This window comes from Ptiloglossa arizonensis, chromosome 5 (assembly GCF_051014685.1).
Source record: "Ptiloglossa arizonensis isolate GNS036 chromosome 5, iyPtiAriz1_principal, whole genome shotgun sequence".
Classification (NCBI taxonomy): Eukaryota; Metazoa; Arthropoda; class Insecta; order Hymenoptera; family Colletidae; genus Ptiloglossa; species Ptiloglossa arizonensis.
In genome coordinates, this window is record NC_135052.1 from 8,770,220 (window position 1) to 8,792,445 (window position 22,226).

At 41.0% G+C, this 22,226-nt stretch overlaps 1 protein-coding gene and 1 long non-coding RNA gene across 4 annotated transcripts in view; one reads left to right on the forward strand and one right to left on the reverse strand.

The window, feature by feature from the left end:
* Positions 1 to 22,226, reverse strand: part of LOC143147586 (uncharacterized) — a 73,775-nt gene that overhangs the window by 40,292 nt on the left and 11,257 nt on the right. Inside the window, exons 2-8 of one of the 2 annotated variants that reach the window (XM_076312948.1) lie at positions 20,744 to 21,186; positions 15,686 to 15,978; positions 11,609 to 12,000; positions 5,885 to 6,226; positions 4,438 to 4,582; positions 2,684 to 3,080; positions 687 to 1,053 (exon numbers count right to left, since the gene is read on the reverse strand). In XM_076312948.1, the coding sequence (XP_076169063.1) occupies positions 687 to 1,053; positions 2,684 to 3,080; positions 4,438 to 4,582; positions 5,885 to 6,226; positions 11,609 to 12,000; positions 15,686 to 15,978; positions 20,744 to 21,186 (2,379 nt within the window). Of the gene's footprint in view, positions 1 to 686; positions 1,069 to 2,683; positions 3,081 to 4,437; positions 4,583 to 5,884; positions 6,227 to 11,608; positions 12,001 to 15,685; positions 15,979 to 20,743; positions 21,187 to 22,226 lie in introns of both variants that reach the window. The other variant, XM_076312947.1, reaches the window with a different exon arrangement.
* LOC143147589 (uncharacterized) lies at positions 737 to 5,210 on the forward strand. Of its 2 annotated transcripts, none has more exons than XR_012992291.1 (2): positions 737 to 3,322; positions 3,659 to 5,210. It is a non-coding gene; the product is annotated as an uncharacterized LOC143147589 (long non-coding RNA). The 2 variants fall into 2 exon arrangements; XR_012992290.1 differs by having other exon boundaries at positions 4,838 to 5,210.

Here is a 22,226-nt window from a genome sequence, read left to right on the forward strand (position 1 = left end):
TCTCTTATCAATATTTATATCGGTAAAAAAAACTGTTCAACGTATATAATGATCATAAACTTCGCCAATCCGTTGATAATGCGTCAAAATGTAACGATTATATAGAAATAAAAATATATTCATTAACGACAATACTAATTAGCGCGGAATCAAATACTCCAGCTACCGACTCGTGTACTGTGCAAAGCTGAGCAGTTGACCTCTGAAAAGGATTACGAATCGCATTGGATCAGACGTTTCAATTCGAAGATCCGTGATTAAGAAAAAATTCAACGACGCCGCATTCCCCTTGGTAACTTTATCCCGTTTAATCCAAGAGTCATCCTTCTAGTTTCTAACTATATACCGTCACTCGTTCTCGGTAACCCATTTGAACTGAACCAGTTCAAATCTAGCGAGCAAACATCGCACAGTGCTTTCTGCCGGCACACGATTACAAGGAACGCAACTACAAAGTTCCTAAATAGTTAGCGTCAAAGATCACGATTTTTCGTAATACGAATCATTTACACGCGTTCTTTCACCGTGTACGTTTCCGCGATTAGTTTACGGAACACGAACATCGAAGACGAAACTTGTCCCGCGACAAGTTTCAGGTGAATCGATTGAAGGTTTGAAAAATAGCGGGAAATTGAGATCGACCGGTGACGATCGGGACACTCCGTATAAAAGAATAAGGAGCTTACCTCGCTGCGCGCTAGACTGTAGATCGAACTCGCGCTTTCGAAAGAGCTTCCGTCCGCGGCAGTGGCCGTCGCCGAGGCCGACGCCGCGGCGCTCGACGTCTGCGGTGGCCTCGACCAGGAACTGGTCGTTGCGGAAGTGCCTGTAGTGGTCCCAGTCTCGGTGGATGTGTTGGCAGTGACGTAGTCCTCGGTGGTCGAGGTCTCGGACAGGTCGGTGTTCGTTCGACCGCCCGAGTCTGTTCGCGCGAGGCTCAAGCCGAACTCGCTCGACGATTGCGACTGCGGCTGCGACAATGGCGGACCCGGACTCGGACGACGGAATCCGTTCCTCGGTCTACCGTTGCTCGACGTGACGGACGATTCGACGCTGAGGAGTAATTGCCTTTAAAAATCGCTACGAGTTTTACACGGGGTGTCTCTACCACGGGCCGACAGACGATGAATGACTCGATCGAACGATACGATTCGATCGGTGATTTGTTCGCGTAACGTGTTCGCCGATATTTTCGTGCTCTTTTCGAAATGAAGCTCGAATCGACGATAGAATCGACCTGTCCGATCCTCCCACTCGCTACGAAGATACTGTTTCACTTTTTATTGGCTCGGTTGGATGACTCGAATGCTCCAAGTTCGTTCAGATACCGAACTTTGGGGCAATTCTCGTTCTCGTGTGACAATTTTTGCACCGAGAGTAAGTGATGGGATTGCATTCAATGTTGTTTATGTTTATTCGGTGCGAGTGATTGGTCGATTTGTGCAGTGCATTATCCGGAGCGAGAGCGTTATTGTATGCTGGTAGGTAGTGTTTCAGTTTCTAATAAAAATTAAAATTTGTATATTTGTCGTTACATCTTCGCGAGAGTTTATATTCCGAGAATCGTTACATCAATGAATTGGTGAGGTTTTGCCGGTTAAAATGAGTCCAAACACGACCTTGTTCTGACTATTTTTAATTACACGTAGGTAGTTGGAACTTTTTCAAAAATGATCCGGATAACGTGCGATTTAAAATAGTTCCAACGAGGTCTCGTTCGGAATCGTTTTCGTCGGGAAAGTTATGCCGATCCATTAACGGTATTCTTGTAAGGCTGTGTTGAAAAATTTGTAAATTGTTATTTTATGTCAGAGTTAGCACACCGATGCGAGTGGGGTTTGCTGTCCTTGGAACATGTCCCATTAGTTACGTCGATTCTTTCGTTGACTCGATCTTCTTTCGTTGACACTGTTCTATTTTTTCTTCGTGGAACACTTTGTATATATACCGAGCGATTCACTAGAAATACGACACCTAAATAATTGTTCTTTTATCGAATATACAAAAATATATTTTAGACGGACATAATCTGAACCGTTTCGAACGGCACAGATGCTGTAAAAATAAATTTTTTTACAACGTTATTTTTTTAAATAGTCAAGGTCGCGCTTTCAACCCCTGCACGTCACAGGTGAAGTTACGAAGAGTTCGTTCGTGCACAACAACGTGTTCTTGAAATGGCACACCGTGAGTGACCTTAAAAATTTCGAAAAAATTGTACGTAACATAAAAGATAAATCGTATCCCCGTACCTAGGAAAATTATTTAGGTCCTTTGTTTCTGGTGGACCACCCTGTATATACGATTCAGCGTATTTACGAATTTCTTTGTTAACGTATATTTCGATACATAAAATACCAAGCGCAGAAGTGATATCATAATTTAAAAATTGTGAAATCAATACGAATGAGAAGCGATGATGAAATAAAGATCTTTCAATTCGTGCATAGAAAGATGAGAAACCGATTTAATGTATCGTTAAAAAAAAAAAAAAGAATTATTATTAATCGCTCGTTATCCGTCAACGTCTCGCGCGCGAGCGATACAAATTATATCGCAATAAGCACTTCGGTAGTACCCGATCGTTTATTATACTAACAAAGTGTGATTCACCGCTAAAACGATGCGTGCAGAGCGAACTTTAAACATCGATAAATTCATGGAAAATATACGAGTACGTTACCTCGGTGTCAGCGGCGGGACGGGCGTCGCCAACTCGAGACGTATTCTCGGACTCGATGGACGCGACTCCATTGTTTCTTCGGCGTCCAGCGCCTCGGTGTCCATCGAGGAGCGTTGTTGATGCTGGAGAAGCAGCAGATGCCTTCTCCTCGAGGACGGTGTCAAAAGGGCCAAAGAGTCAGCCTGGAGAACCGTTGCCTGTGATTCGTTCCAAATTCCATCGCTGTGGTCCCTCGTGACGTCGTTGGTTAACGAATCGCTGGAAGCGAACGGAGACGTGATCAAACCGGAAATGCCGGTTCCAGGACTGAAAAGTATCGGACAAAATTGTCCCGGTTGCCGCAATAAGTGTGACGGCGATGCATAGTCTCTGGGACTCTCCAAAATCCTTCGTGGTGCTGGAACAGAAACATCGACGATTTTTTGATTATTATTCTTATTCTCTCGATATATTATTCTTAAATGTATTATTATCATTTTCAGAAATTGTACAGTGCGTTTCGGTGATTACGATGCAACCGAATGTTTTCGTACGAGAAACAAATCGATGAAAAATGTAAAACGAAACTTGTACGACCTTCCGTTATCGAAAGAAGCAACAATGAAAGCCTGTCGGATGTACTTACGAGCATCTTAGAAGGTAATTTATCCTCGTTTGCGAAACCGTGCTAATCAAATGCAGTTAGATCGAAATCTGTTGGATCGATATTTACAATTAGTCAAGTGCGCGCGTACCCAGCAGATTCGCAAACTGTTCCCATTTAAACGACCCACTCCGATGGAACAATCGGTGTATGAGACGGTGTTTAAACGGTTTTAAATTTAGACGTCTGCGTCCTTGCGCCGTGTTTCGGTTCGCGTTTACGATGGAAAATTTTATTTTCAACCGAATACCAAAGAAATTGTGAAAAGCGATTCATACGGCGCGTGTGTAAAGATTTTACATCGTCGAAGAATTGTGTAAATTCACTGGTAGCTTTTCAGAATCGCCGGCTATATCAAACGTATGGAATGGAATTATTCAATAAAATGGATAGCCGTAATATAATTCGTATAATGATTTAGTGGTTACAATGAATTGTAGCCGCAGGATTGTAAGCACGTGTAATTTAAAAGCGTTGCTGCAATATTTGTGTGATCAATAATTCAATATAAATTGAAGGAATGTGACATTTTTCTCGTACAGATGAATATTTCATACTTTGTAATAATGGACGAATTTATATGGAAGATAAATCAACGGGATATTTCATTTATATTACGATTTCAATCTGTTTTTTTTTTCTTAAATAATTTCTCCACCGTGATTTCAAAGCGGAAAAAAGTGAATTATTTTCCATTTGAAAAAGAATAAAAGAAATTGAAATTTGCTTCATTCTTCGTACCGATGTCGCGACAACGAGTCGTACAATTTTGAAACATCGAACTCTCTATTTTTAACACGTTTTAAACGCGCACTTAATACGGGGATGCTGACGACTGAAACGCGATATGAAATAGCAACAAAGCAAGCGTGAGCTCAAATGGTAAACAAGGGCGCATTAAGCACGAAACAAAGAACGAAACCAAAGATAAAGCGATGTCATTTTTTCCTTCGAAATTGCCGGGTTACGATCGTAATAAGTCCCGTTCAAAAACAACATCGTTCCGACGCGAACGTCCGAGCTTCGTCGTAAAACTTTCGAAAAATTTCAGAATGTGTGCGTGGTGGAAAAATAACGCGGTGTCGCCGGGATAGCAAATCATTTTTCATACTTGATACTGCGGTCGGCGACGTGGGAGATGTAGGAAGCGATCTCGGCAGTATAAAGTCGTCCGATGCTAAACCTTGCACACCATCCTCGAGCGATACGCTCCTCTTACGAAAAAGTCCTCGCCGTATGAGGTTCTCGTGAAACTCCTGCAACGATATCGAAAAATAATGTCGCGGCGACAATTTCGAGCCAACGCGGCCGAGCTTATTCTCGCCGCGAACGTTCTCATTTCTACACATTCGGCGAGACGGAAGGAAAATGTTCCTTCCTTCGCGCTTATCGATTTCTAGGCCTCGAGCGTGAAACCAGTAACTAGACTTTATGCGAAAAATCGGAACTGGACATTCGCGCACAGTCGGGATTTCATCGCGAATTCGTTTTCAGGAATCGATCTTTTTTAGCACGAGTGGAAACCCAGCCACGAAAAGTAGGCGCAACAGCGAACGAGCCTCGTATTCCAGGCCCTCGGCCATCCAGCTTCAAAGCGATGCCTCCCGTCTATCGACGTGATAGCTAGTAAACTAAAAAATGTTATATTTCTCATTGGATCTTCGTGAGAATATGGTCGATAGATTGGCAAGATTTTCTCGGTGAAACACTACCAAATTTGAATTCTTTTTCTTACTTCGCGTTATACGAATCATTTTTGAAAAATTTTAAATTGCGTACAATTAACAAAATTTGTAATGTTCAAAATTTATACCGAACGAAAAAGTGTGCTATTGACAATTGATACAATTATTTACGTGAAAAAACGGAGACCTCCAGGTTGAAATAAATATTTTTAAACGAATGAAAGGAGGTTCGTAAAACCCTTTTCTTCTTTACTTCCCTCTTTTTTCCCTTCCATGTTTCGATGTATTGTATCATTTTTGTAATAGCATTTTTAATCGTATGACATACTCGTTCGAACCACTCGTAAGATTATCCCTTCGATTGTAACATTTATCGAGTAGTCTTGCCAGTGAGGTCGAGCGTTACACTCTATGTTAGTGATTCGTGTCAGCCAAGAGGAAATCGCACAGTTATTTCTGAGATGAATGCCCTTGTCTCACCACCGGGGTCCATTAACCCCTTAACGTACACGTGACATATACGGGTATACCTGACTGGTAAATTTGTACATGGCCCTGACAATCAAGGGCAACACCAGAAAGCTGACCGTCAGGTGTTTCTTTACGCTGTATAATGTCGTGTACCGTTTCAAAATCGAATAGTACGAACCAATGATACATATATAGATAACGAGAGTTGTCGATACGTTGAATTTTTTAATTGTACTCCCATTCGATGGAAATTTAACTGTCTACGAATATTTCTACATTTTGTGAAAATCACGGAAAAAGTACAAAAGCGTTATTTGTGTTTTACGGAATTGGAATATTAAAAATTTTGATTGAAAATTTTGTCCGTAAATGACTTGTCAGTGACGAATTCAGATTACTTGCCTCTTCGGGCGGATCGTCATGGGGCGAAGCGACCCTGAGCAAGGACAGGTCCTCTGGCGTCGAGGAGAATTGGACGGTTGCTCTGACGGTCCTGCCCCAGGTGTCTTGATGATTTCTTCTGCAGGTGTGAGGGTAACTCGGTTCACCGGCTTCACCGACGAGCTCGCGTCTCTCGACGCGGATTTCCCCGTCGGAAAGGGTCTTCTGCAACGGCAGAAACCTTCGCGTCGACTGAGACATCCGGTTGAGAAGGGCACGAGCATCCGGCGAAACGGGCGCTGGCTTAAAGTCTATGAGGATTTCTTGGTCCTCCAAGTCGACGGACCTTCGTTGATCTTCAGGCTGGACAAGAGAAGCGAAAAAAGTAGAGTGGCGGGCAAAAGTTTCTGAACAATTACCTTCCGTGCTCTACTTCGCCAGAAAGGAGGTAAAGCGAATTTTAAATGACATAAGGTTACGATATAATGAGAAGGGGAGAAGGAAAGGTCAAGAAACGTACTTTTCGTTTCATTGTGATACTATATATAATAATAACCGGGCAGTCCTTGTTTCATTTTTAATTGTGTAAAAATGACATCCGTGGTTCGTTCGGAAATCAAATTTTTAACAAGGTCATCGGAATTACACATTTCGAACGATAAATCTTTATCGTAATCGACTCGGTGTGATTTTATTTGAAAGTAATCCGTATGAAAACAAATATTTATCGTTACGAGGGACGCTCAAAGTATCGGTGGTTGGTTTCGGTAAATAAAAAAGCAATCGAGTACCGCGAACACACAAAGGTTTTTGCTTTCACTAGAAATACTCCATTTGTGAATTCTGAATGAAATTTTAATCGTAAAATATTTCTTTTTACAAAATTGTATCTTCCAATTTTCAAATTTCAATAGTTGTGTGAAAATATTTAGTCGACCGCGATACATTTCTTCTATAAATTCTAATGCGAACGTCGACAAAATTTTACAGAACATACAATTACGCGCTTCGATTTGTTCGATTAAAATTGTTCGCGAAATGTCACAACACGTAAGTAAATTACGTTTGTCAACGTCTGTGACCTGAACAAAGACGCAAAGTGGCACAACGGATAAGTGAATCGTGTTCGGGAACATTGGTAAACCGGACAAAAACGCGAAATGACGCAACACAAAAGTGAATCGTGTTTGTCAACATTCGTAAACCAGGCAAAGACGCAAAATATCGCGAAATGGGAAACATCGATCAATATGTTAATATCCGCAACGACGTGTGTCCTTTAATTACAGTACACTAACAAGCTTTTGCTCTCCACCACGTCTATTTTGTTACCAGATAGTAATTCGATCATGCTACCATTAGAATCTGCTATAAATGGCTTCGAAATTTGATTCTTGTTCGACCTTCCTGTTAATAGACTGAAATCGACTGTCTACGGGAACGAGCTTCATTGATTTATGTAGAACGCGCCTCCAAAATAAATTAATTAATCTCGTTCAATTTGATGCAACGCGTTGACAGCAACATTACGAATAAATTTGACGTAATTCTAAACATTTTGTCCGAGTTTGCTCCAAATAAAAGTTTCCGATATCTTCGCAATAACTTTGTACAGTGAAATGCATAATTATCGATAACGATAATACTATATTTTGTCTTTCTAGTATAATACATCGCTCTTTTGTAATTCGACACTTTTTAAATGTGAAAATTTGTCAAGTCTTTTGGAGTTGTACAAATCGAGACATTTATTTTAAAAATATGTATAGCTGCATCGAATGCGAGAATGTTACACAATTGTTACTTAAAGATTGTGGTAACAAAATTGTTGGAATGCTTTCCCTGAGAAATTTGTACCTCTTGCAAGGAGTAACTTTTGTTACGAACGAATGCTATTGTTTCGAGAACACTTTAGAATTAATCTACTTCGTAGCACAGAATTGGGCACTTCATTCTTGACTCCGTGTGACCTTGATTGTTATTGTGTCATACATCGTTGAATTTGAATGCTTTTATCTACAGAAAGCATGCACGTACATAGTAGTATTCTATTTAAGAGAATTGGGTTAATCTTGAAGTAACCTCCAAACAACAAAAATGTCATTCTTACTTCGTCAAGTCCTACACGACATCCGTAATTGAATTGTTCGACGAAGAAGACAATATTTTCCAGAAATCCATTTCCAAGATCCAAAACGAACTGTTTTACACAAAGTTGCGATTTAACAAAATCAGGTTCATTTCTCGATCAAAGAACAAGGTTTGTAAATGTTCGTCCCATTCGTCAATTAGTACACTAAGAATCTATTGTACCCAAGTACAATAAAATGCGGCAATTAATCGATATTTACTTATAATTGAAAGTAATAGAAAGTCCCTTCTCGAAAAACTTTCACACCTCTGACACATGTAGATACATGCATTTCCAGTCTTGCGGTGAACTTTCTTTTCAATAGGTAGAGATCAACTCTACCTGAAATAACCGCACGCGTTCGTAGCGTCTCAATTTCGACACGAATAATTAGAAAGGTACGGTGAAACCGGAATTAGTTGCTCGTTATATCGTACGAATGTTGGCTGCGTGGAAATTCAACCGAAAAGTTTAATCGGTTGAACACCCAATCGATTCAGCCACCATGACAATGCTGACATTTCAAATGTAAAATTGAACCGAATGGAAGCGGCAAGAACGTTTCATCCAATGCGGAGTAGACAATCTAATAATTCAGGATATTTTAGATTGATCCTTCACCGGCGACGAAATTGAAATCTGTAATATACTTCTCTCGATCAAAAGAGATATCAAGTACAGGGATTTCTGCAACGCTAGAAACCATTTCAAGCGACGTTGCACTCGAAGTAACAGAATCAATGTGATTCAAACTCAAATATCCCGGGTGGAGCAATAATTTACGTGGATTTAGCAAGCAGTTCCTCTACAATTTTACCGTCGAGTTAAGTCCCCGTTGAAAACTTTGCCAAACACCGATCAATCGATGGGACAATCGAACGTTCTGCTCGCGGTTTTGTAAACCGAAATCACGGTAACGGAGAAAGATTCTGGGATCGTTTCGCGGAGCATTTTGAAGAAGAACGTCCACGGAAACACACCGATGACATCGGGAGATGTGCCACGAAGAATAACAGATATGTATTCCGCAAGGCGTGCAATATTGTTGGAGAACTCATTTACATTTATATTTATCAGTTATTGAAATGCATTGAATGCAACGGATGAAACTTTCAACATTCTTGAATAGAAGGAATGAGTTTCAAATTTATTTTCTGATGAATAATTTTCTACTTCATCGTCTTTCTTCTCGATGACGCGAGATACATATCGGAGTAACGCCCACATTTTTCCTGTTATCGCACTGCTCGGTTCGATCGTTATTGTAAATTCACGAACAATGAAATCTCTCGATGATTTACCAAATTAAGCAGATCAATGTAGCCAATGGCAATCGTTGGATAAAAAAAAAGAATGACTTTTACTATTTGGTTAAGAAAAGAAGGTACTGGTAGAAGTACTATAGACCAATTCTTCGACGATTGCAACATTCACGATACCGTGTATGATGATAAATAAATAACGGTTTACTTACTAATTAATTCAATTAGAAATCCGACTGTTTCGCGTGAATTATTCGGTAATTGCAATTCAAGCAACACCAGTTAAACTGTGTTATAAATATGTATCTTATACCATGAACGATATTATAGAACTTATACGTATTAAATTTAACCCAGATTTGACACATTGGTTTACAACATTTAAGGAATTTTGTGGCAGCTATTGACAACTCTGGCTAAAACCAAATCTTCGAGAAAGAAAATAGAAACCCTACCAAAAGCCATAAATCGTACCAATTGTTTCAATTACGACTCGCAAAACGGCAATTAACGTGATAAATTAGGTGTGTATCCATTTCATAGAATAATATCATTGCGATCGATATATTTGATTTTAGTCGAATAGAATATTTCTTAACAAGAACAGTTTCTAAAATTTATTGCATAATTTCGAAAACTTTCAGATTCACCTGTGGAACAATTATTGTAATAAGGAAATGTTTTTATTTTACGAAGCTGTAGAAACAGAGGGGGGGTCGTGCTTTAAAGATCGATTAATTAGTAGCAGAATTCTGTGTAGAGCACATGCCGCGTATTATCCAACAAACTTCTTTAGCAGGTTTATAGGGTCATTGTAAAATTCAGATCTATAAGCTTCGTGTACAATATGGGTCTACTCTCCTTCATTGTCAAAGTAATCTTGTTTCAAAAGTATAGGTGAGATACGGCTGAAGCAGGCTGTTCATGATACTCGATATATTTCTACATCTAAACCGGAGCAAATCCAATTAATCACTTCCCCAACTATGAATCGCGTCATGTATAACTTCTATCCTTGTAAAAATCAAACACGCAATTTCTTCTTTAAATATTAGTCAAAAGTGTAATATTAAATAAAACTTTATTTCAGAAACTATTGTATTCAATGTTTCGATCAAATATGTCCTCGGGAAAAACAATATTTCTTCATTATCTAACGTCGTGTATTTATATTATATATGCACGTACCAATTAAAAGGACCTTGTGTAGTTGACACGTTGAATATAGTGTCTAATTAAACAAAGTTATATTTTATATTACTCCTACGACCAAAGATACGTGTCAATTATCGACAGTCTCGAAACATACAAATGTTACGCCAAGTTGCTCTTTGTTCGAGACGTGAATAATAATGTGCGTCTAAGTTTATGCGAAAAGACGAGAGGCGGTGCAACAAGGTAGCCAACTCGCTCGGAGATGATAACAGCTCTGTGAGATCGCTCAGATCATACTCGTTCGTTGTACGATCGGACTAACACCAAGCGTAGAATATGTTTTCAAAGTACTTTCGTTCAGTTGGTACAAAGGGAGAAGTTATTGGCATCTGTCAAGACGATCCAAATCGCATTGCCCTGTCACTTCACGTTTTCAAGTCCATAAAGAACTTCGAAAGAGCTGGGTCCTTGCCACGAATGTGGAATGTCAATAAAGTCATAAATCTGGTACAAATTCAATTCATAACAGCTTGTTACTTCATTGTGACCTACATATGTATTCCTCGTGCACCCTCGTGTGGAATATATGCACTATCTCATTTTTGGCACAACACGATACTGAAGTGGATTTAACCCATAATGTGACGACGTTGCTGTTTTAGTACGACCCGCTAAAGATGCTACAGAAATTCTCGGATGCCTTGCGGAACAATCTCTATAAAACTACGTAACTCCAATTAACCTTCCAAGCACATTGAGTCTTCGAAGACTTTTCGTTACCGAGCTCTCTAAGAATGTTTCAGACTCGAAAACCAAAAATCACGAAACCGAAGTAGGTAAAAAATCATTTATCCGGATAAAATGATCTTTGTAAATTCGAAAGAAATATATGAAAAATTTACCACTGTGTAGCATCGAATCGACTTAACTTGTACGCTGCTGTCGTTTAATTAAGAAATTTTATTCAACGCACGCACTATTGTGTCGCACATACGTAAGGTCAATCTCTCGAAAGAACGTGAACCTTTCGAAAAGTCGAGTGATCTCAAAATACTCGGTGCGTTGAAGCGGGACGTCAAACTACCGCGTGTCTGTAGAGTGTTAAACATTTTCACAGTCTTTACGGAACATTTGTGCCGAGTTTGCCATGCGTGAAGTTATTGGTAAAAAATGATTGCAATTCAGCGTAGAACTTACGACGCTCGCCATGTGCTCCAAGATGTCCCCATTGGTCAGAACTTCTTCGAGAGTTCCGGTGGAAATGTGAGGAGGTGGTGTGTCGATGAGGAAGGGTGACCTGGGTGGTTCCTCGCTCTGCGTTCTGTGCAGGGGTTCGTGTTCGGTTTCATCTTTACCCGACACACCAACTTGCGCGCTACCGAGCGGAGTGCCCAATTGACCGGCCTCCGAGTAACTTTTCGTCAATTTCCTTCCGTTGAGCATACCGTTTGTCTGGGCACCCTGGGAGACCATTTTCACGCGGTGTATCGTCCTGGGGCTCAAACTGACGGGGATTCGACCCCGAAACACAGCCGGGAGTTCCGTCTGGGTCGCCTGAGTCTTCATCGCGCCGCGTTTCGGTTGCTTTTCTGAAACAAAATTCGCGCTAAACCGGCTAAAATCGTTGGATAACGGAAAACGCGACGCGAACACGTTTCGTGGCCGATCGGACGCGGGATCGAACCAAAAAGAAGAGTTTAGCTACGGTGGAGCCGACCAGGTACGTGACACAGTGCGATGAAAAGATATCGCAAGCCTGCTACGAACACAGAGATCGTCTCGTGTATACGAAGCGATGAAGTCGACACCTTTTATAGGAGACGACCGGAACGATCATTCGGGTTACAACCTTCACGTGCACAGTTTGCGGGCAAATTAGGCTCTCTATCGGTGGTCGAATAAAAATCAATTGGCCGCGCGAGACCGTTTAGAAGTCATCCCCATCGTAGCGTTTAGTTACATCCTGCTCTATCTTTCGTATCTTCGCGTAAAACTTTGGACACGCGGTCTCTGTGTCTCGAACACGGATGCAGTCTCGTACGGAACGGTTGGCTGCGAATTTTCGATCGAGTTTGTCGCAATTGTACCGACGATACGTCACGTTGATCACAGGATCCAGAAACCGTGCACGTCTTTGAAAAACCTACTCCGGCGTTAACTCGAATATTCAGGGTCTACTGTGCGCGTCTAATCGAACGGAACGATAATCGCAGGTAAATCGAATAATCTAAACGTCATCCATAACCGAGGTTCGCGAGTCTGCGATAACGTTCTACATAAGGGTCCAATTGGAAACGGATTTTCATCGGCATAGAAATTAACCCGGTAACATAATTTATCCCGCCGCTTGTAATTCGACGTTCGTTTGGAATTAATCGAGGAAGCAAAATTAATGCACCAGCCGACTCAGCTTGGCACCACTTGCGAATCGAGTCTACTATCAATGTTGCGAAACTACTCGAAATCGTTATCATTTCCTACGCGAATTCAATATCAAGTCCCATTGGGCCACGTATATTGGCAATTTGATGGCTAATATTGAGTTAACAGCCGGTCGCTGGGCGAGGAATTAATGCTCGAGTAGGCTTGATAATCTGCAGACTGCTGGTGCAGTAGAAATGGACACGAGATGCATTGTAGTTCCTTTCAGCGTGACACGCTACAACTTTAATTATTTGAATCGCAAACTGGCCAATTTTCACATATTCATTCTTGATATTTCTACAACTGAAACTGGTCAAACTGGTCATCAACCCTCGCGCTTTTCTATAAATTTCTTAACTGTAGCAAAATTTTTAAATATAATGCAGAAACAATAATTATAATATCAATTTTCTCTACTTTTAATCTCATCGAGTCGATTGGTTTGGTTTCCGAGAGGTTCGGTTGTAACAGTGCTAACCGTATCGTTTTAATATCATGTACAATCGCTTTGCTAGAAGCTGAATTGTTAAAACCTACGACAAATAACTTGCGTAAATCGAATTACGAGTGTAATGTATTTCCTTATCAATAGTCGAGTTTAATTTTCACGAGCGCGCGATCAAATGAACGAAACTAATTCATTTCCATTTAGAAATTCTAAAGTTTCCACTGTTGCGGCAATACTGTAATAATTATTCAAATATTGGTCGCGGGAGGCTGAAAACGTTCAGCGCGTAAATCTTATAAAAGTTTTCGCTTCAGGATCGAAAGCGTAACTTTAAGGGGAAAGACTTTTAAGTGTGCCATTCTATAGAAACACTTTTTTAAAGAGTGTCCTTAGTCCAGTGAGGATCTATTTGGTTACACAGGAAAGTGTGTATGTGCTTTTGAGGAACGAGTGGGGCTACGCGTTTCGTGAAAAAGTCAGTCGAGAGTCAGCTCTGAAAGAGTGTGAATACGTAAAAATTGACCCGTAAAGTGCAGCCGAGAGATTCGCGAAATAAAAAAAGAAAAAAAAAAAGGTTTTCTATTCTTATTCTTCTCGTGTAGCATAATCCAACTATGGAAAACAGGGGTCACAAGTTTTGTCTCTTTTATTCATTTATATAACGTCTATTTTACGAAAAAAAAAACGTGAATACATGAATACACGATTTAACGAATACATACAAACAAAGGGTATATGTATAAATTCGTGAAAACGAGATGCAGCTGAAGTGCTATTTTAAACACAATTAATTTCTTTATATTTCTTCCCTGGTCAAAGACAAAAGAAATTGGTAGAGGAATAATTTAAATGGCGTAACTTCCTATGAGAGTGTCTTTCCTGGAAGTGTACCCATGCTAATTTAGATGCAGAGTGCAATTACATCAGCTTTTCAAGTGAAATCGTGCAACGCTTTAACGTCGGTTCTTCCGATACTACTCTAGCCAAGAAACGTTTTCAACGGTCTAAGGTGACTTCCTATTCGAAACCTGGAACAATATTTGTCAAAAGAGAAAATCAAGAACAATTTCTTTCCAAAAAATTGTTTATTGCACTCGCAAATGAGTTTATTGCACTCGCAAACCCGTGAAAAATTCAAGCATAACCACCTTCGTCCGATAAGAATCAATACCGACAAAAAAATGCTCGTGTCGATACAAATTCATGTTTCACGAGGAGAACATTATTCAACTTTCCCGCATAATACGTTTTTGTGTTGTAAATGTGTACGAAGTTGCTGTTGTAACTCCGTGTCTACGTAACTAGTTTGCCACCAATGGATCCGAGATCCATAGTCGGACCTCTAGGATGTATGGGTCTCTAATTGGACCACAAGGAGGTTATGAGCCCCTAGTTGGACCACTAACGGGTTATGGATCTCTTGTTGGTCTACCACCACATCTTATTCACCTCCATCTTCGTGCCATCAAACCTCCAAACTAGGCCTTACGACATAATTTACGACAAGAGGAGCAGTACGCCCCGAGGTTGATCATCAACGCATCCGATTGCGACTCTGTGCCACAACTTTCTCGTTTCTTTTATTTTCGTTACGTTCGTTATTTACAAGCTGAACATCGAGTACCATAATTTCTGCTTCGAGTGGCAAAGTCGAACCAGTTCGCTCGAAAGTGCTCTAGGTAGCCATGTTTGTCTCGAGACGAGGCCCATCCTCGTGTTCACCGTCGAACGAGAAAAATAAACGAAGATTCACGATGAGTAAGCGAGACAGAGTAACAGTGATCGAGTCTCCCGTTACACGAGCTCGGTGGCCGAAATTTCGAAGCAACGTCTTCATCGAAGTATCGTCGATGGATCGGTGAGATTTTCTCGATGAAAACGAATCCAAACACATCGTTCGGATTATTTTTAACTATACCCGAATCGTTCTTGAAAAAACTTTCAACTACGTAGAATTAGAAATATTCCAAATAAGATCAAAGTATATCGATACATTTTCATCGGTATCGCCTCGCCAATTCACCGATAATACTCTCACGAAGATACGACGATAAATATACAAATTTTAATTTTCGTTAATAGATCAAATTCAACCCCCTCCCTTTCTTAGTATATTTGATCGTTTTCGTTCGGGACAAAATCGACCGATCGGAATAAACGTAAACAGTAGAGAGGATGATTGCGTCGTTCAAGTTTGTTCTAACCAAAAAAAAATCACTCGAAAGGGGTAATTACCATAGTAGCGACATTCGATGTATAATTTTCGTCGACATTTTCGATTGGTCTCCGAAGCTCGCTATTTCTTAGAATTCCCCGTGCCCTGCACGTCGCATAACGCGGAAAAAATTGACCGTGCACGTGTTAGTTGCAGCTGAACTCACTACATGGGAAAAGAAACTCACCGAGGACAAGAACGCGGGGCTCGCTGGCGGCGTAAGGGTGCATCAGGGGTAAGGTCGAAGGAAGCATTGTGTTCTGCATTGTTGGCTGCGAATCTATAAGCCGTTCCTGGTTTTGCGGTCTCGGAGGACTTCTGCTCCTTGAAACATCAAAGGATGTAAGAGTGTGCGACCTCGCGAAGCTGACGTGCTTCGTTTTCGGGGCTTGAGACGACGGCGGTGGGGGTGCAGGGGGCAGTACCGGCCGGGGACCTTCCAATTTCGTCGATTCCTCATCCTCGGGAAGCCAAGTGTACCTTCAATGGAAAAAACTTTGGAAAACTCTTTCTATTTCGGGTCAATTGAATCATGAACTGCGAGTATGCGAAACAGGAGTGATTTAAGTATCGCGAGCTGGCCACTCATTCCATCGAGCTTCTTTCGAAATTTCTTGCTTTTCAACACTCGAGTGTTTCGTTCGTACAAGGAAGTTGTTAATTATTCGGCTAATTTACGCGACATTCTATACACAAATGAATTACCAACTGGATACTTCGTACTTCAACGAATATCGATATATTTTGCTTGGAATAACGAGAATGGACCGATGTTTGAAGGAGTTTGATCGGTGTTGGAAGAAGTTGGATCAGTCTTGGAAGGAATTGTTCTCTTACCGGATCGAACGGTTTAGTTTGTCTTCGCAAAGCCCGTGACTAAGCAAAAATTGTTCGACAGTGTCCACTTTCTACTTACCGATTGATACCACATTCCCAAAGGGGGTAATCTTTCTTCCAACAATATCTTGGAAGCTTGTACAGTACAACGCAATAATTCCTGAAACGTCTTGCATCGTTAAACATACAGTATTCTTTTGATTTCTCTTACTCGGTTTATTTTCCGAAAGCTAATATATCGAAGTTACGTTAATAATCGTTCGAAGGTACATTAATAATAACATGTATGTAACTGTGCCTCGTCTTTGCATCGTAAAAGTGTATTTATCTTTTCTTCTACGTATCGTGCGTTCCTTAATGTTACATTTTATACTGCATAAAACTCTGGTTCAATGACGACATATATTATTCTTATCGTTACACAGGTTTTATGTTTCAGAGTTCAAATTCTCTAATTTCTTTAAGCGATTCAATCATTTCCTTATTAAATGTCGTCTCGTATCCTTTTCGTTATTAAACTTTTCCCCATATTTGCGATTAAATTTTATTTCTCCATACTTAAACCGTTACCTCGGTCCATCGGCATAATCCTGATCGGAACACACGAACGCGATATCCTAACAAGTGCACATAGATGAATCCTTCCTCTTAACGATAATACAGAAGGTCTGTTAGAAGAACGTTTCGCAGCTTCGAGGAAAAGAATTGACGTTAACGATCTAAAGAAAGCCCCGTTATTTATCGTACTCGGTGATATTGGAATAAAAATATGCTGTTGGCCAGGGATTCTTGCGCGCAGATACGACTTAATTAGCCGGTTAGTCGATAGACATTTATTTTTTCTCGACGACACTCGCTTTTTATTAACACGTGGCGGGAACGGGAGGGAGGGAGGGAGAGAGAGAGAGAGAGAGAGAGAGATTGCCACACACGATGGCTACATTCTCATTCCCATTGTGTCGACCAGAAGCCGATTTCACGTGTGACAGGTATTATCTTGAGAAAAGTGGGTGACGGCACGGCGCGTTGCTTCTGTGACGCTAAAACAACGACCTAAATAAATTGCATTTAGATATCAGCTCGTCTTCGAGGATGCGTTATTGTTCCGTTTTCGCTACCGGTATTCTCTTTTAATTTCGATCAAATAAATCCTCCTCCCACTTTTCTACATCCCTGGCGGCGTGTTACACAGACTTCTGGTAACTCGTTACAACCATTTTCCATTTGCAACCAAAGCTACCGTTCGTTCCCTTCGACGAACGAAGAATTTTGTAAACAGACAACGGAAACATCGTGACGAATATGAAGCAAGATATATTTATTTTTGCGCGTTCCGTTGTTTCGTGCAATCGGCTGTTTATTGTTTTCGAAGTCTGGTATTTTAGCCGGCAAACCACGGCACCACGGTTCTCGACGACCATTGATATTCGTTTTACATCCTCTCGGTGCACAGCTATATTTCTCGATGCACCTTATGTAAAATCGACTCGCCGCGTGCCGCATTTACACCTGCAGTTTTCGCATCGATGCGCCGATAACGTATAAATACATCAATTTACCCCGAGAACATAATTTTTCATCGATCGTTTACGCGTAACCTTGAGACAACGTCATTATCGAAGCTTCTGTGCACCACTTGTGCCAATCAGAAATAAACCGAACCACTCGACGCGCCGTAATCTTCCGCTACTCGTTTCGCTACAACTGCTACATAGTAACAACCTTTCCACGGGAACCCTTAAACAAGCCCGCGTATAACAAATACATTACGGACCACCTAAGACCAATCTTGAGATTTTATCGGGGCTCCGCATTTTATGTCTCTCGCTAAGCGGTTAATTTTCCTTTCTGCCACTTCGGAATATTTATGTCGTCGAATCACAGCACCGTGAAAGACGAGATATTTTCTTCGAGGGTAGTAAATCTCTTTACGCTCCATGAATGTTGTCACCGTTAAAGCGAACCCGGTAGTAAATACGCTGTACGACTGGTGATTAACGCATCACGGAGCGGCTAATACCTTTTTTATATGTTCACGCGACAAGATCAATATACGCGAATACTCTCTTTCGAAGGGATCGCCACGATCGATCGTCGACAATTTTAACGAATTCGATTTACGATGATTTCTTTCGAATGCGCGATATCTGTTACGGTCCACGTTCGAATGCAAATTTACCGAGGAAAAATTAGAATCGCTACGAAGTTATATTCAATCTCGTTATAAAAGTTGATTTCGGAATAACCGACCGACCGCTCCTTTTTTAGCACAAGTACGGAAACCCTATTGAAATCGGGAAACGTAAAATTAGTAAAAGTAATATCTGCGACGCATTCAAATGTCCCTCTTAAATTCGCTGATGCATGGTACATAAAGCCCGAAAGTAACTATGAATTCATTTTCATCGAAGGCACAAGTTAACGCGATCCTGAAATTAAAAGTATTCTTATACGAGGAAAAAATGTTTTCGAGATGTAGAGTGTACGTTTAACGACACACTATTTGAAATAGTTACTCGTGTACCGATCGTTAGAAACATTGTACGGTTTATTAGTCCTTTAAGATAATATTCGAGTTTATCGATAAATATCTCACAATGCGATGGTCAAAGGATTTTTCGAGTTAAAGGTCATTTGAAGGTCATGTTACGATACTTGAACGATTGCATCCCCTTGTGTCAACTACAACGTAGAAGAGATTGAAAAAACTACGTAGCTTTCTTTAAGAGAAACGAGAAGAAATCAACTTTGATGGAAAAAGTGTGCACAAAATCGTTTCTTGAAACAGTGTAACATTTTTTCCACAGATATTTCCATCTTTGAACATAAGATTCTGGATATCGGACTGTATAAATATCACTGTGTTCGAACAACAATTAATGTGGCATTTTCTCTACGTTTCTTTGCATAATTTTTAATTGGATGCTATTTATGTCTATCGCGAAGCGTGTCTTTCATAATGTAAATTCCGAGAAAGAAATAATTGCGGCAATTATCGGGTGTTCTGTTTCTCAGCCCCTTTTTCTACCCCGAGTGAACGCGCTGTTTTAAATCAAACATTTGACAACCGTCGGAAGAATTAACGAATAACGTTTAAAGACTCTTTAACGAGGCGTTTGTATCATTTTATGATGGCAATTAATTTCTGTTGCCTCTCCTTTTTACCATTTTTGTTCATCGTGGAAAGCTTAATTGATACAAACTTGCTAAATAACTACGACTAAAATAACATTGCATAGAAACGGGGGCATCGGTAACGTCAGTCCGTATCTCTGCCTCCTACAAATATTTACATTTGTTTAAAATTGTTAGAGATTTGTGGATGTAAACCGTGGCCTTTTCGAAAACGAATTCAACGTTTCGCCAGTATTAAAACTAACATTGTCAGATGCACAAAGATACGTTGATACAATTAATGTTACATAAACGATAGTCGCCTTCGATAGTTTGAATTTTAAGACCTTGGAATTCGATGATTTCGGAGATCTCGCACGTTTTTGTACGCGAAGAGTACTACTGAACATTTCAACGTAATCGTAATTAAAAAAAAAAAAAGGAAAAGAAAGTCTCACGTTCCTGATGTGTATACGGAATATTTAAGTACGTAATGCAGAGATCGTTGCGTGCACATTCAATTCGGGAGACCGTGGATCGATACTCTCCATTGAGAAGTTTGGCGTTTTCGCGAGTTCGTGATACGTCAATCGTTATTGAGAAACAAAAGGACCCTACAAATTACAGTCGGTGATTGGAGCTTCTCCTGTTCATAAATAGACAGAATTTAACCATCGTAGTAATCGCGGGATGGGAATACCAGAGGCCAAGTGCCAAAATTAGACAGATCGAAATGTTCTCATAATCAGCCATGCGTCATTGTCGACGACCCTGGAGAATGGGAAATATCGACGTATAGTAATTAATTCACAAATTTGGTAACGAAACTGTACAAAAACGATGTACCTCGGTTAATTTCGCCGCACACGATAAAAAACAAGATACAAATAAATACGCTCACCTGCAACGTACACGTTTCCAACAACTATTTCCATTGTACCGTACTGTACAATACTGATTGTCGATCTTATCGAACAAAGATTAAATGAACACTTAATTGTCTTACGATTTTCAATCTCTATCCTCCGAAAGTGGTGAAAATTAATATTTCTCGAAAAGTGTGCCGCTCTCGTGACCGAAACAAACATTTACTCTCGAGCCGATATCCCGTTCAATGATATTCGTTAGCGACTACGCGATCGAACGAGTTACGCCCGTATCGCGAAACTGGGCTGTTTGTAAAGTCTAAACAACCCTGACGCCGGTTTCACGGTTCGATCGGTCTTCGTTCATCGATAACTGTACGAATCGAGCCGTTTCCGGCGAAACGCGGCGTCCTGAAATTAAAGCTTACCTCTTCGGGTCGGACACGGTGCAGAAGGATGTGGGTCGGCGCCGGAAGTAGGAACTCTCGATCCAGTCGGCTTCGTCCTCGATTTCGTAACGATACAGACCCCTCGGATAGGTTGGGTGAGGTTGACGATACATAATCTGTAGGGGCCGTCTCGGATAGGGTGCGTCGCAGAGGTTTTCGTCGCTGGGTACGCTTCTTACGCAAGCGGAAAGGATCGAGGTTCGCGCGGCGCTACAGGGCGAGGGTCCTCTCGTCGACAGGCAACCGAAGAAACCACCCTCGGATTTCTCGACAGCGTCCAATTGCCGGCTGGTTATGCAATACTGCTCTTTGATGTCCTCCCGGGAGTAGAGCGGGGTCGCTCGCCGATCCCAGTCGCCGCTAATGTTACCACCGGATGCACCGAAACCGCCATGCAGATCCACCTGGGTTGAGACGTCCACCTGTCATGCACACAAGGTTTAGCCTAATTAGTGGAAAATCGATGGAGAACGCGTCGCTGGTTTGATTGATAGCATCGCGGCGAGCGTAAAACTAATTTCGTAGTGGACCAGCCGCTCCCTTCGAGTTCTTGAGCAACTCGCCTAGTGGACATAGCCGTCCAAGTTTTCCCAGTTTCAAATATGCACAGATTGGAATAATTAGCAGGTCGTGCTTCGGGACCACGGCCGGAATGGAACTTTCAGGGATGAACGAACACCCGTTCGTTCAACGTCTGTACGTATTGTTCGAAAAAGAATCGAGAATATATTTCGATTCGATCTCGTTGGATCGACGACTCGACCGAGAGTGAAGAAATTTTCGTATCGTTGCGGATGATTCAACTTGCACGACGGGGATCGTGAAAAGCGATCGCTCTTTTCGGAACGGATGTATCAACGAGAGACTTTTTTTCGGTAATTTTAATCGCACGATGGTACTCGAACGATAAAATTGTGTTTTTAACTAAATGGCTTTTCGGAGTTGTTTAGGTATAAATTTCGTGACGCTTTACCATATTAGAAAACAAACAAAAAAACATTGAAAAGCTATTATTCAGACGATCGCTAATTTGGTAATTGTTCGAAACTTTCGGATCGAACGGAGAAAGGGAAAAATCGTTGATTACGTAACTTTCCGTTTCGACGAACGAGTTTCATCGGAACGATATTTCGTGGCGAAACAGTAACTGGAAACTGCCTATTACTTTATTCGTTGAAAAATACCTATCGTTAAAATTGAGATTAATTAACAAACGACAATATGAACATTGTTGCGACGCACGTGAAATATCGCGAGTTAAAATTTATGAGTACCTTTCGCGCCACTCGACATCGCCACAAATCGCACGTACGAAACACATTACTGTGTCAAGAGTGGGCCACTCAACCCAGCTACGCATTACGATATTTTTTCTACGCGGAGAACGAAATTTTTGCGGTAAAAGTACGGCAGATTGCTTGGCACCGTGTACACCGATCGCTACCGAACGAATCGCCGGATT